This window comes from Biomphalaria glabrata, chromosome 14 (genome assembly GCF_947242115.1).
Source record: "Biomphalaria glabrata chromosome 14, xgBioGlab47.1, whole genome shotgun sequence".
In the NCBI taxonomy this organism is placed as follows: domain Eukaryota; kingdom Metazoa; phylum Mollusca; class Gastropoda; family Planorbidae; genus Biomphalaria; species Biomphalaria glabrata.
In genome coordinates, this window is record NC_074724.1 from 3,579,919 (window position 1) to 3,595,516 (window position 15,598).

A 15,598-nucleotide genomic window follows, 5' to 3' on the forward strand; every position below is an offset into this window, starting at 1 on the left:
GTTTGTTTCTTTCTACAAATAACATGCATTTATTCCGCTTGAATTATTAATAATGACGTGAACAAAAAGCTGGCAATTTATTGAAGAAGTAAATCAATTCATCTAGTAATAAGAGAAAGATTGTCTATGATAATGTTAGCCTACGATTCTGTTCGGTGATTTCAAGTTTCTGTTTAAATCTGTTTCTTCCATTGTTAAATCTTCTTTCGACCCTAAAAGGGTCGCGACCAACACTTTTAGAACCGCTGCAAAAGAGAATATATTTTTTTAAACATCAAAATGTTAACTTCAAATATACATTGCAAAGAATTTAACCGGAGTATCTAGATATGCGAGACTACAATGTAAATATACTTCAAGATTAGAGAGACTTACATATATAACTAATGTGTTCAAAAAGTCGTTTCAAAGACTAATAAATGTCGTTTAATTATGTGGATGCGTCTTTCAACTTCTTGTCCAATTTGAAACGAAAATCTGATTCCTTTCATATTACATTCATTCAATTTAAATACTAAGTTAAATCATGGTTTACAACATTTAATACGTGAAAATCGTGTGTAAACATATAAATATTTATGAAAACAAAAAAGAAACAGAAAAATATTTTAAAAGTTTCCATTCTTTTTAAAATGATTTCATTATATAAAGCTCCCTGCCCCACGGCGTACAAATGGCGCTGAGAGTGATGCTCAAAATGACTTTTAAGTTATATTAGTGATTGCATTAAACTTTATTAAAGTTTCTTAAATGAAATGAATAAACAATGTGATATTTTCCCTTCTATAGGTTCCTATTAGTAGAAAAAAAAATCTAAACATTTTGATCGCCTATACATAATAGGCCGTATAAATGATATTAGATCGCATTATAGGAAAAAAAATTCAAATTCTCACAAAGAAGTTCCCTTTGAAACAGTAAGAACCACATTCATGTCTCACTCATCATTCACTCCTTACCTCTCTCTCAATTCCTCACACATATATGCCTCATTATTTAATGTTTACACTCACTTGTAAGAGATACATTTGGCAATAGTTCCTAATCAAGTTAGTTGTCACTATTAAAATAAAAAAGCCACTATATATTTAAAACAGTGTTTCTTAAATCTTTACTAGTTTCGCCCCCTTTTTCCCCTTTTACTAATGGCGCTTTCCCGCATTGTAAGCTTTTGAAATGAATAATCATTTGATCTATTTCCGATTATTTCTTATCTTATCTTATATAATACAGACGTTACTTAAAAAAAATGATTACGTCCTACGCTTAATGCATTTAGTCATGCATATTAACCAATGACTTAAATTCTGCCAAGTCACTGGTTTTCCAGGCTAGCTCAGGCAACCCATTTCATGCTCTAATAGCGATAAAAGAGCTCTGTGCAAATAAACTAAGATAAATTTAAGAGGATTGAGACGTTTTGATACTGACACCTGAGAGAGGGGTCCACAAATCCACGCATGTAATGTGCTAGTTTCGCTTTGCATAATTGTCGTAGTCAGAAATACGTCTCGAAGCAACCAAATTGTATTCCTTTAAAACCTGTTCAGTGTACGATGGTACGTCCCTTGTAAGACAGTTGACCATCTTATGTTTGAAAGTAGATGGTAGAATCACATTGGCGAAGTCGTATTTCAACGACTTTTTTTTTTCATAAATCTTTATTCATCGATCTTGAGGCAGGCGCTTTTCACAGAAAGGTGTGAAAGGCCCTACTTAGGAGATGAAACGATTTGACTGAATTTTATTAATTGTATTTTTTTTTAATTTGAACGTTTTACTTCATAAATACTTAATTTAATTCGTTAGACACTTTTGTCCAAATACCTACATGAGCCTTTATCCCTTGTAAATTGGTGTCCATGTTATATGCTGAATAAAATCACCAAATAACACAACTGCGAGAGTTCTTCAGTCACTACCACATGCTTTAAATACCGAGTCAGTCTCTGCACCCTGCGCCCAAGTTTCCGCATTCCGGAGAGTGCAAAGAAAAGAAATTGTTCAACGCTTTATGTCACTCTCGAGCTATCTTACACATTTATCATCAAACTGAAAGTCTAATTTGTAATTAAAAAAAAAAGGGGAGCGGAGGGGAGGGGAATCGACAGGAACACAAATTAAATTTAAGAAAAAAAATCATTAATAAGTTTACAGAAATGTTTACATGTAATGTTGCATACAATATTTTGATCAAATCTAAACATCTGTAAATTGCTACTTCTTTGTTTCACGGCGTTTTCCTTAAAAAGAATATTTCATTGTACTAAAGACTTCAGTAGAGTAATCTGTGAGAATTTCTGTATCCTTAGTACCAATATTTATTGATAGTGTAATATTTATTTGTCTTGTAATATATTACGTATTTGTTTTTCTTTTTCTATATTAATAATGACACAAACAAATAAATAAAGCTTGAAAAAAAACTGAACAAAAAATCGGTTCTTTTTCCCTTCTTTATTCTCTTTTTCAAACTTATAATTCCAACAAAACATACATACATTTTTCCATCCAACAACAACTTGACATACATATCTTGTTAATATTCAACTTTCTACTAATACAACTTTAACTTCAACGAGTTGGGTGTGGAACCTAGAGCCCCTTTCTTAGGTAGCCAAGCCAAGTTCAAGCGTACTTAGCCTCCCGACCACGCTCTCCCCCCCCCTATACACCATTCCAGAAAAAGAGAAAAGACAAAACTTTCCACAAATGAAATTAAATGAATGAAATGTACTATTGACCTATGCTTACGTTTTTAAAGAAATAAGGTTTCCAGATTGGATTTAATGGTACAAATTCACTTTGTGCCCAAAAGGTTTAGTAATTCTTTTCTTATTGCACTAAGTATTGTTAGTTATCTACATTAGTGTTTCTGAAACTGTTGTTCTGCTTATCACGATGGGTCCTGGAGACGACAGTAAAGGGTCCACTGAACGTTGAAAATGTATACACTTAAAAATAACCTTTTCGCTAAAAGCCAGTTGATCCGATCGGATTATTTCAATACTAATCGACTCGCCCTTACTACATTTTAAGATGTCTACTACGTACTAGTCTAGGTCGACATAACCCAGAGATTTGAAAACATTCTTCACTTGGATATTCCTGATTAAGTTTTGAACCCTTTTGGGCGTTGACAATGTCAGATATCAATCACAGAAAAATCCATACAATTACATGAGCAGCTAACTGAATTGTTTACAGGCAATGTTTGAACAAGTATACGACTAATTCGGGTTATCAAAAACAAAAAAAAAGGTTCTAATTTTATATCCTGCATTATAGGTCGTTGTAGGGAAGTTATTTTCCTTCCATTAGCACAGCTTAATATATTTTAGTTTCGAATTTGTAAACAGCTTTGACTTAAAATGTGTATTAACAATAAAGAAAAAAAAAACTTTTATTTTGTAGACATATTAAAGATATTGTATTTATCTCATTCAAACAATCGATTTTATCCCACTAGTGGGTCACTTAATAAATGAATGTTTTAATTGTAAGCTTTAAAATAAATATCAAATCTTTTCATAAATATCTAAATCCCAGTTCTTTTCAAGCTTCATCGAACATCCTGTAAATAAAAACACAACAAAAGAGGATAGTAATGCACAGTGCACTATCGTAAATTAATATCTGACATAAAGATTATTTATGTGAAACAAATCAACTTTCTGTTCAAGTGCATACAATCGAAATCGATAAGCTGGCTAAAAATGATAAATAAATCCTGATAAAATATTTCCTATGATTTCATGTCTAGTGCAGAATTTTTGGTAAGAACATACATTATGTGACTTGTGTGGATAGCATAAGACATGACTAGTTGTGATGTTAAAGATTCCAGAGTTATTGTGAATAAAGCTACATTAAGATTACAACTTCCTTCGTTTTAAAAGTGCAATGAAAATTCACTATGAGTCTGGAGATTAAAAACTAGTGATGTTTTTCATCAGTCGAGGCGGCGCAGACCCATCTGTGACCTACTTATTTTTGTAGACAAAACTATTGTCCGCCGGCAGAGTATTTTGTTGAGGTTTCAAATGTGTTTCCCTCGACCTGTGACGTCCAGCTGTCTCGTTCCGAAGCCACCTGCTTCCAGGTACTCTCTCCTATGTCGATGATAGTTGGCGCCTAAGCCAGTCTTTAAAGCATTTCCTTGGGGCACCCCAGTTACGTCAACCACCTTCACTATAATAGCATAGTTAAAAACTGCCCAATTTGTAGTTTATTGCATCTAAGTTTACCGAGAATGATATTTGGAGAATTGTAAGAGCGAAGGTTTAACTTGGTTCCTAACCCATGTAACACTACCACATTACAGAAGTAGTACATTATACATTAAACAAAAAATACCTGCAGTTCTGAAATTTTTAAGAACATGAAAATCGCCATTTTGTGTCAGTTCTGATGATGTATAAAAAGATTCACTCGATTGTCTTTCCTTCTCTTTTTTCAAATCTTCGATGGTTGTGTAATGATCTGTAGATGTAGAGACTTTATAGTGAGTTTGTTTTGTTGTGTAATGATCTGTAGATGTCGAGACTCTATAGTGAGTTTGTTTTGTTGTGTAATGATCTGTAGATGTCGAGACTCTATAGTGAGTTTGTTTTGTTGTGTAATGATCTGTAGATGTATAGACTTTATAGTGAGTTTGTTTTGTTGTGTAATGATCTGTAGATGTAGAGACTTTGTAGTGAGTATGTTTTGTTGTGTAATGATCTGTAGATGTAGAGACTCTATATGGATTTTGTTTTGTTCAGTTTCATTGTAAACACTTTCACATTCGAATGTTAAGTCATTTATAAAACATTGAACTTCAATTAGTTTTCACTCCATTTCAGTGAAACATGCTTTGAAAAGAAATTAAATTGATTTCATAAACACAGAAAAAAAAGACAAGTCCTCTTCTTTACGTCTTATGAAGCTAAATGCGCGAATGTTAGTTTAAAAAAAATTATATTTACCCCACCTCACTTCCCCTTCACTGAGAAAAAGTCATGATTAAGTGAATGCATAGGTCTATAAGAGTTTATAATATTCTAATGATAGGCTTAGACTTAGATATAGAACATTATTTAACTCTTTCATGAACGGGGCTCACATATGGAAACACCCATCTATCTTATTGCTATTTAGAGCAAGGAAAGGGTTACATGAATCAGCAAACTACAGTTTACCCAGTATGGCCGAAGAGCTAATAATTATGCTCACAAAGATAATAACAACTGTCAGATTTATAGGAAAATTGTTAGAGCCGTTTTCGAGAACAGTGTCTACTCAGTTTTCAGGTTAATGTTTTTTGACGATGAATGTGCAAGCTGAATAGAGGAATTGTTTAAAAAGTTGAAGACAAGCAAAATATTAATTACATGTTGTGTGTGTGTGTGTTTCTATAAAGGAATAATTTTGTGAACTTCTTGGCCAGTCAGATAAATGTCGTATTTAGCTTGGTTTTACAGTCCTTGCTTTGACCTACATAATGTTTCACGAAACACATTACTTCCTGGTGGTCTGTCAATCTACCATGTTTATGTCCTGCTCCTTCCTTGACCTAACTGTATAAGTAAAATAACAAGCTAATGGAACTAAGGACCCTGTACGTTACCATTTTCACAAGTAATTTTATTGAACAGGTGGTAGATGTCTGTGTTGTCAATTTCATCTGAAATAGAATAAAGTGAAACATTTATGTTCTATGTGACAAGTAGTAGAGCACTTTGCCATTTCTTTTGTACATATGTGACAAATTGATTTAAGTTGCTTTCCAGATTTAGGCCTGTATAAAACATTCTTTTCTAAAATTTCACGACAGAGAAATGAAAATTCGATTATAATTTGTTTTCATTTTTTTGTTTGTATTTTTACAATCGCAAATTATATCTCATAAACTCTGTGTATATTTTTCATAAAATTGTCTTTATTATTTTTTTTTTTTAATATTTAGACTAATAGGACATGTCATTACTTACCTCCCTTGTTATTCTTTGTCAAGCGCCTTATATAAAAGAATACAAAAATAAATTTTAGAATTGTTCTGGTATAGATGGTAATGCCATTTCACACAAAGAATGCAATGTATTAAAAACGTAGATACGGTGTACTTGTTTAAAATATAATCTACGTTGTCTTTTATTAACCTACACTGTCTTTAAAATGAATGTCTTTGCGTTAATAGATACGAAACATTTGTTTCAGTTTTTTTAGAGTATTGAAAATGAAGTGATCAGCGCATATCTGGCAAAAAGTCTAGTGGTCAGCAAGTATAGTCAAGTAGGACGAGAAATGTCTAGATTTATAGTTGTTTATTTTTTACGACTCTTAAGTACCCAGTTCAAACCTTACAATCTGTAGGACGCAGGATGTTAACGGTTATCAGTTGCTGTTTTTTTTCGACCATTAACGATGGTGTCATGTGGTCAGCGCAAAGACCAACCGCGTTAACTTTCCCAAACTAAATGCAGGTACCCATTAGAGTAGATTGGACTCAGGGACGTCCTAAAAATCCCAACATACAAAAGTCTAATCTTCACTGAGATTCAAACCCGAAACCACTTAGTTCGGATTCCAATCGCTTCACTACTCAGCCAGGCGCCCTAAATTAACATTGTTTGTTAAATTATGTAATGAATCACAACAGTGGATGCCCACATACTATGGCTTTAATACATTGAATGACTTAAAAGAACAAACAAGTCAACAATGTTGTTAACAAATACATACATATGTAAAATGGAAGTACGACCAATGCTACAATGAGTCCCATGAATCCCATAGTGTTTGCACTTTACATGTAGTTTCTAAGCGCTAAGTCTGTAATGTTAAAACAGTGTATACACATTTGATCTATCTAGTTTCTATATGAAGTTAAAGACGAAATCAATAACACTATAGAAGTTTCAGCGAACATGATGGTCCAAATGTAAATAAAATTGTCTTATAAGTCTTACATATAGCTTTTGGTTATCCGCACTGACATTAGATGTTCTGCAAAGAAATAAATACAAAGAGTATGTACATGAATAACACAAAAGTAAGTTAATAAAATTAAATTTAAAACTGTAAAAAATTTGCCTTTCATATGTTATTCTATATAAAACATTTATGAGTTGTTTTTCTTTGAAAAAATATGCAGCAAAAAAGCCACTATAGGAATCGACCTAATGACATTAGCGTTACTGACACGATACTCTAAACCAATTTATAACAGGCCATACAGTATTTTGTCAAACATAAATATATAGATTTAGAAAGACGTCTTCAGCCATGGCGAACTTTCTAATCGAGTCTGCAACAATTTCTAATGGACCAAGAGAACCAAAATCAAGTCTACCACACCTGCAAAGTGAGCACTTTGCTTTATGGTTTTTAGAGTTGGTCAACAAGCATGCATGAAGAGCATAGATTTAATTAGTTTACACGTGAGGTGATTCTCTTGATCTTGTCTCCAACTAGTATAGGCGCAGTATCTATGCTCTACACACAGAGAAGACTACATTGGCTCTGACATGTCACCCACATGCGAGATGGAAGAATTCCCAAAAGACATCCTATTTGCAAAGTTCACTGAAACAGCCAGACCCTATCGATGCCCAAGACTTCCCCTTCACATATCCATTACTCTGTTGGACCGTTGGCGTTTCAAGCAAGATTTGACCACAGTCTTACTCCGTTCCTATCTTTCTTTGGATAGAACCTCTTTCAATAGCAGGCCCGTCCATTCTATTATGTTGTCTTCGCATCGCTTTTCTCTCGGTCTTCTATTCTTCTTCTGAAAGAATGTCTTTTGCGAGCCTCGGATACATTTTATTAGGCCATATATCTTGAGTTTGCGTTGTTTTTTTTTTACAATAGTTAGTAGGTCATCATGGGGTCCAATGTAACGTACAGAGATGTTTGCAAGTATAGATATATAGATATATAGATAAATATAAACTCAAACAAACAAAAATAATTGCTTCAATAGTTAATGAAGTAATATTTTTGAAATTTATAAAATCTTTTCTCATGCAGCTTTCCTTTCTGTACCAAATTTTAGTTCAATTAAATAAAGAATAAATTTAACTAATTATTACTTTTTACGTGTGATTTAATAGAAGGTATATATATATATATATATAAACTGCAACATTGTTGTCATTGGTATATTTTTTCCTCAATAAATTTCGGGGTTATAGGAAATGTGAATACAATCACTTACTTACCTACTTACTTACTTACTTACTTGGATAAGAAACAAATCTGTAAAGTAAGATCATGGTCAGTAGTGTGAACCCAATAATAATGATGATAGTGAGTGATGTCGTCATCAATGATGCAGTACCTATAAAGATAATAACACAATATTGTGTTTTCTCCCCTTTAGGATCTTTTGAAAATTGTAACTAAATTTATCAAATTTTTTTTAAACCTTATAACAACTCACTGTGTCTGTCTAGTAAAAGGTTTGTACACGTTATTTCTCCCACACCTTGTCTCGATCAAGCTGAAATGTTGCACAATTATTTCTTTTACCTGACAATATAATAATCACTATTTTTATGACTCTTTCTGTTCTGAGGCGATGAATACGCCCAATATATTTTTGTTAATGGTAGCAAAAAAATGGGGGTGGGGTTTTTATTTCTAGACTAAGAAAACCATGGTTTGCCTATGTGTTATTGTGCTTGTTTCTATTTCGCCCACAGTGATCTAGTTACTTTTGATGTAAAGTCGTAAACAAGTTTTATTGGTTATAACGTCATGCTGTTCAACTTAAAGGTTGTCGAAAAGGACCTCAAGCTTACAACTATTGGACTGCGTGAGTATTTAAAACCCCTTTCTTCGTGCATTAACGTAGCAGTCGGTGTTCTTTATGTATGCAATGGAAAATGGATTGTTATTAAAAAGTAAATCGCGATTTATTAATTACTTTAGTATAGTTTATGTAACACTAAAGATATATATATTTCAATAATTCGTAAAATCTACATGTTTAAGAGTAGATATGTAACTTTAAAAAAATTCGCTATAAACATATAATAACATAAGTATATTTTATTTATTTTACACAAATAGTATCAGATGTATAAATCAAAATTATTATGATAAATTTTAATGCGGGTTTTGTTCTTATTATCTGCCTTTAATTTACACTATTACCCTGTGGGGCGAAGTCTAAACGAGGCTGTGATGAAACGGATGTATTCTTCAACCATCTCGAGGAAGTTGTAGCCTGACTTGATCTGACCTCTGGAGTATTTTGAGACAATGTTGTCATTTCGGATAGTTGAGTAGTTGTATTGCAGTAAACAGGCTGAGAGTTATCTATATTTAATGTAGTTTCTGGAGAAATAATGAAGTATTTAGCCATAAGTAACAGCAAGAGGACACAATTACAGAGATGACTAGCTGATACTATTAAATGCACTTGTCACTGACATTTCTGTTCACAATAGTCTCTAACAAAATACACCCCGACAGGATTTATAACTATTTATAAGAAAATTTCTTCTTATCTTATTTTATATAATACAGACGTTACTTGAAAAAAAAGAAGATGATTACGTCCTACGCGTCATGCATTTAGTCATGCGTATTAACCAATGACTTAAATTCTACCAAGTCACTGGTTTTCCTGGCTAGCTCAGGCAACCCATTCCATGCTCTAATAGCACTAGGGGAGAAGGAGTATTTGTACAAATTTGTCCTAGCATATGGGACGAGGAATGTGCCTTTATCTTTGTGTCTTTCTGAGTATTTTATTAAACCTTGTTTTTGTATTTGAAGATTATTGTTCAGTGTTTTATGTATAATTGCTACTTTACTTTTTATCATCAATAGGTTTCGTATTATACTTTACAACTTAAACCATGAAAAAGTCTTTATTTAAGTCTTGCAATAGAGTAATGCTGCACTCAAATAGATGAGTGTTACTTGAAATATTTGAGTTTCTGGATCAAACATGTCTGAGACATCAAAAACAGTAGCAGCTGTATTGTAAGAAGGTTTTCCCAGAACACACTGAAAGCTTGTACAAAAGCTTCTTAAAATAGCTCATAACAGCCAAGATAGTATGAAAAGAAAACACACCCCAAACAAGGCAGTAACAAAATCCTAAATACTTTAAAAAGTAGGCCTATTATGAGTGTGACGCTTTCTGTTTATCTAATTCTGGTTAATTCTTCTTATATTAAGCGTTGATCAAACGGAAACATCACATAACTTGTAAATTCAATAAAGAAACATCTCTGTATTCTCTCAAAACTTCTTTAATAATACTTCTTCAACTTTCATATAGAAGTAACTTCTCCATTCAATAACAACTTCTACATAAAATGAAACTTAAAATACAACAACGAATTTAAACTAGAACAACTTCAACTAATAATACTTCAAGTAATGAAATTTCAACTAATGTCAATTCAACTAGTATCACTTCAACCAATGGACCCGCAAATATGTAAAACACATAACCAGGGGCGGACTGGCTATATGAGCATTTGGGCAAATGCCCGGTGGGCCGGTACCCAAATGGGCCGGTAGGGCCACCGAAATGCCTGATCGAAGTCACTATGGCACATATCAAGTTGTTAAAGGTTTTATAATATCCTTACTATGTTATTATTATTATTTTTATAAAAAGCCCTCTGAGCGTCGTGTTTAAACACAGACATTACAATGTAATACTCTTTTAATCAAACACTTTTTTCCGAAAATAAAATGTAGAATGTAGACAGTGCTACTTGTAGGCTTCATCTTTTTAGGGCCTACATAATTGCTGATTTAAAAAGACGCTATTTGCTTATTAAGATATAGAGTTCACTGTATACATGCATATCGATACATTATCAAACTTAACAATGTTTTTTTAAGGACAGATACACCTAGACATGGATGCCCATCACATGATAGAGAATTTGTGGGCCGAATTTTATAGAAATGCCCGGGCCGATTTTGACACCCAGTCCGTCCCTGCACATAACCATTACTAAACAAATACGTATTACTCTATAAAATCTGTTACTATGAGAGGTCCCCGACCAACTCACTTTCACCTAATGTATACTTTTCTCCATCGTACATTCCAGAATCATGGAAACTTCTCAAATAATTATTTTAGTAACTTTGACCTTCTAGAAGCTGACGTCTGCTATTTTTCATTAACCTCTTCCTTTGATTGGATGAATAAAATTAACTTGTTTACACTGAACAGTACTGGCTTGACCTGGGCTTCTAGAAACTGGTCGAAATAGGTCACAGACTCGACTCGTGACAATGATATCGCTTCACGAAATACCAGTATACGCCTATACGGTGATATATAGTGTCGTTAGATGTACGTCTAGAATAACAATGTTAATAACCAACACAATAAATGTCAGACACTTTCTCTTTGATTATACATTACTTTCATCCACACACGCTGAGATTCTACGAACTAATCAAGCTTAACATTGCGAATAATTGAGTATAAGGGACTTCAGTTAGCCCTCCAGCATTGACTATAGCAAACTAATTGAAAGTTAATATTATTGTTTATCTTGTCTTTATCGCTAGTGAGGCATTCGATGTGTTTCTGTCTTTCTATTACTTTTTAAACTGACCAAAAATACTTAATTACGTAAACTTTAATAGGGCATAGTTTATATGCGCAAAAAGGTTCTAAAACAAATGTAACTGAGACGTTTAAATAACAGCATATTCTTGCTAACATTACCTCACTTCTTATATAAATTGCAACTGTAGTTGCCAGGCTAATGTTATGTTTGTCTTTACCCTTAAATTTAGTATTACTTCTTGGTTTCTGAAAATAAACTTAGATTTCAGCTACCTATAAGTCATTGTATTGGAATTTTAGAAATGTCTTCAAAAAAAAAATAGCCTCAAATATAATGAAACTAAATTTAAATAAACAAAGACAAATACCAAAAAAGAATGCAGTTGTAACATTTTCTAGTAGACCTCCTCTACACCTGCAGGAAGATATTGATGTGCTACTTCCTTCTACAAAACACTTCTTCGATGAGCTGAGCGTACTGACTTTAAATAGAAAGTATATGTTAGAGCTAAAGATATGATAAGTAGGCCTAGTTTTGAAACAATGTTTATCTAAGGGAAGGAACCGCTAAGTACTGCCATTTACTTGAAGATTATGGGGTTAATCTCCCTTTCTTATATATAAAACAAAATGTATTAATTAGTACTAAATTATTAACTGATTGGTCATTATTTTTAAATTGATTCATGTATTAATATCAATTATGAATCATTTTCAAAATTTCTACTTGATACAAAAATAGGAAGTGGATGAAAGAAATTGTGTCAACACGTAATAAAGGGACTAAATCCATATATATCTCCTTTAGTCGCATTTATTCACCCTTAGTTCGAAAACAATCACAATTATTAATCACAAACCATCGTTTAATTTTTTGACTGATTCATATCCTTTCATCTTTAATAAATAATTATTTAAAGTTTTAAATTGATTTGAGACTGGAAAATAGTAGGAAAATATGCTCAAACATTTAACCAGACAGACAGACGGACTTACAGAGTGAGTTGATATAAGCTTTGTAAAAATAGCTGAAGTAAATTATTACCTAATGCATAAAGATCTTTTCTACTACCTCTGACCTACCATTCATAACAGATAATGTCACGTTGATACCATAAGTCGTGTCTGTGATGTCTCCAGTGATATTTGGATAAATTGTTGTTTTTACCTGGAAGAATTCATTGTTGATCTCTAGTGTTATTGAACACCTAGAGTTAAAGTACGTTGTATATCCGGGTACTTGAGAATGATTGTACTCAATCTCAGATAAAACCTATAGATAATAACATATTTAATAGTGTGTATAGTTTTCTCATGATTGTCACTTACATGATCATAAAGTCATTATCTCTTTACCTAACAAAGATCCCTGGCACACATTCAGTCATATAAATTTTATTCGGACAATACCAATCAGTAATTAGCACCCAATTTTATTGTAACACTTTACATTTAAACACCATTTACAAAACGATACCAAAAAATGTGTTTTTAAAATCACAGCTTTAACAATAAAATAGAATTAAATAAATTGTTTATTATTTTATTTTTTCTTTAAAATACTACATCATTATGTTTATTGATTTTAGTTTATAGTAAAATATATAAATGTCATACTTTTTGTGTATCAAATGAGCAAACAGCTTGAGGGTAAATATTCAAGATGGTGCATGAGATGTTCAGTTTGTGATCGACATCAACAAATTCATACGTACAGTTAAAATAGTCAAGTTGAGCTGAAATATACATTATAAACGAAACAAAAACATTAAAATTCCATTATAAAACTTGAAAAAAAAATATTGAAAACAATTTTACTAAAAAAATAACAACAATCTAGCTCCAACCATCCGCTCGTTAGACCAAAAGATTCCACAGATTCGGCTAGCGGACACGGTATAATTGAATGGTTATTATGTTGGTACTTTCCTAATATAAACTTCTAGAACTTCTGATTTACAATTCTTATGATTTAGTATAGTTCTAGATCTACTTCTAGATCTTTATTAGATTTACGTAAAAATTTAAAGCAAAGCTTAGATAATCTATCGATATATTTTAAGTAACTTGAAATTCAATAAACAACTCATTTATCGGAATACTGCGGCTGGCTACGCAAGTTGTTCTCTACATTTTATAGCCAAATTTAAATGTATTTCATTTTGACTTGAGAAATGAAAACTATTAAACACAAAATTTCCCCGTGTGGCCAACAAGCTAATAATTCTTTTCTCAGCGATACACATCAACTGTTAAATTTCTCGAGAAGTTTTTTGAGATCAGAATGAATGTTCGGTCCTCCATGAAGCTGTGACTTGAATAGAAAGGTATTGTAATGAGTTATAATAGGTTGAACAATAGAGAAATTGTAATTATTCTTGTTATAGATGCCCTTGACAATGACCAATTCAGACTTTTGAAATAAAGTGTGAATAATGACAATAATGCTTCAGTGTATGTAGAGATACATAAAGGCAGAATCCATCTTGTTTTAGTTGTACTCTAACTAAAGCAGCATATTTTATGACCCCTGGGCATAATGAAAACCACTGATGATTGAATGCTTAGAAAGAAAGAATAAGAAAGCAAATCTATTTGAAGCTATGGGCGATTCTGTTTCGGTGTGTTGAGTTCGATGACGTAGATGATCGTGAAGTTTAAAATTAAAGGGATGGACCGATTGGTATGCGCTTACATAATAACCAGGGATAGTATATAATGATAAATGACAAAGAAACGGGAAAGAATGTTGCCAAATAAAATACAGGTAAAATAAAATTAATACTTAAATATTTATTTTTCTTTTTATATACCAAACAAAATAATTAATTATCAATAATATGTGACTAATTGTTTTATTTTTTCTTATTGATTTTTGTCTGTTTAGGTAGAATGATTGTGGGTGAAAAAGACAGAAATTGTACCAGTCAGCTTACGTTGCTCTTATCTATATAATAACTAACACAATAACTGTCCACGTCAAATTAAACATTGTAAAAAGGCTGGACATCTGTACCCCTCCAAAAAAGAGCTTTGTCTCGAAAGATCGACAACAACTTGGGGTACGGGCATGGAGACGAAAGGCTCTATAGAGATCTGAAAGGAAGGATCTGTTGAGGCAGGATGGATGGATGTCACCGTAGTACAGGACGGAGTTAGCAACAATTAAAAAAAAACAGACACAAACAAAACGTATATAAATTGTCGTTAAATCAATTAATTTGTACCAGTCATGTAATTAGATTTGTGGTAGATCTACATGAACTATAATAACAATGTGCGATTACAGATATCAATACCAATTGTTTTTCTTTAGTTCAATTTTATTCTTTCATCTTTTTCAATGCGCTATTATCCTATCACTTGTGTCTGGAACAGTTGGGAATATGGGGAGGGGGAACAAAACAATTCAAAACGAACGCCATACAAACAACTCGGTGACTGGGTGGTTAAGCACACGGCATCCAAACATGAGGTCCTGGGTTCGAATCTTGGTAATATTTTAAATATCGGGATTTTTACGGTGCCCCCAAGTCCACCCAACTCTAATGGGTACCTGATCTTAGTTGGGGAAAGTAAAGCTGGTCGTTGTGCGGCCCACATGACACTTTGCTCGTTAACCGTTGGCCAGAAAAACAGATGAAACATCATCTGCCTTATGGATCTCAAGGTCTGAAAGGGAAAATTTGCTTGAATTAAAAAAAAAACAAAAAACATTCTAATAAAAGCTCTGTCACAGTTTCGTTGTAACATCACATGTACACTTTGCATCAGATAGTTAGATCTATACCATTGCTAAGCGGGAAAAAAAATTATATGTCGATAATGTGAAATCGCAAATGTATTTTTTTTTCTTTTGGTTACTTATGCATTAATTATAAGACAGGATTAGTAAACCGTGACTATGTAATTCCCCAACAGTCGTACATGTGATTACCTAAAGTTGGCATACCGAAAAGCCCAAATGGGTTATAATTGGATTTTATGAAGTTTATTACAGTTCTGTTTGTTTGCCTTACTGTCTGTCTGTCTGTCAAAAAGTTTGTGCATGTTATTTCT

The 15,598-nt window shown here is 32.6% G+C and overlaps 1 protein-coding gene across 2 annotated transcripts in view; it reads right to left on the reverse strand.

Moving 5' to 3' along the window:
- Positions 1–2,438: 2,438 nt before the first annotated feature.
- Positions 2,439–15,598, reverse strand: part of LOC106068502 (uncharacterized) — a 41,722-nt gene continuing 28,562 nt past the window's right edge. The window contains exons 3-12 of one of the 2 annotated variants that reach the window (XM_056011327.1): positions 13,157–13,275; positions 12,623–12,812; positions 11,908–12,021; positions 9,142–9,324; positions 8,225–8,323; positions 6,951–6,987; positions 5,973–5,998; positions 5,609–5,665; positions 4,357–4,482; positions 2,439–3,574 (exon numbers count right to left, since the gene is read on the reverse strand). In XM_056011327.1, the coding sequence (XP_055867302.1) occupies positions 3,519–3,574; positions 4,357–4,482; positions 5,609–5,665; positions 5,973–5,998; positions 6,951–6,987; positions 8,225–8,323; positions 9,142–9,324; positions 11,908–12,021; positions 12,623–12,812; positions 13,157–13,275 (1,007 nt within the window). In that variant the 3' untranslated portion in view covers positions 2,439–3,518. The remainder of the gene's footprint in view (positions 3,575–4,356; positions 4,483–5,608; positions 5,666–5,972; positions 5,999–6,950; positions 6,988–8,224; positions 8,324–9,141; positions 9,325–11,907; positions 12,022–12,622; positions 12,813–13,156; positions 13,276–15,598) is intronic. The other variant, XM_056011325.1, reaches the window with a different exon arrangement.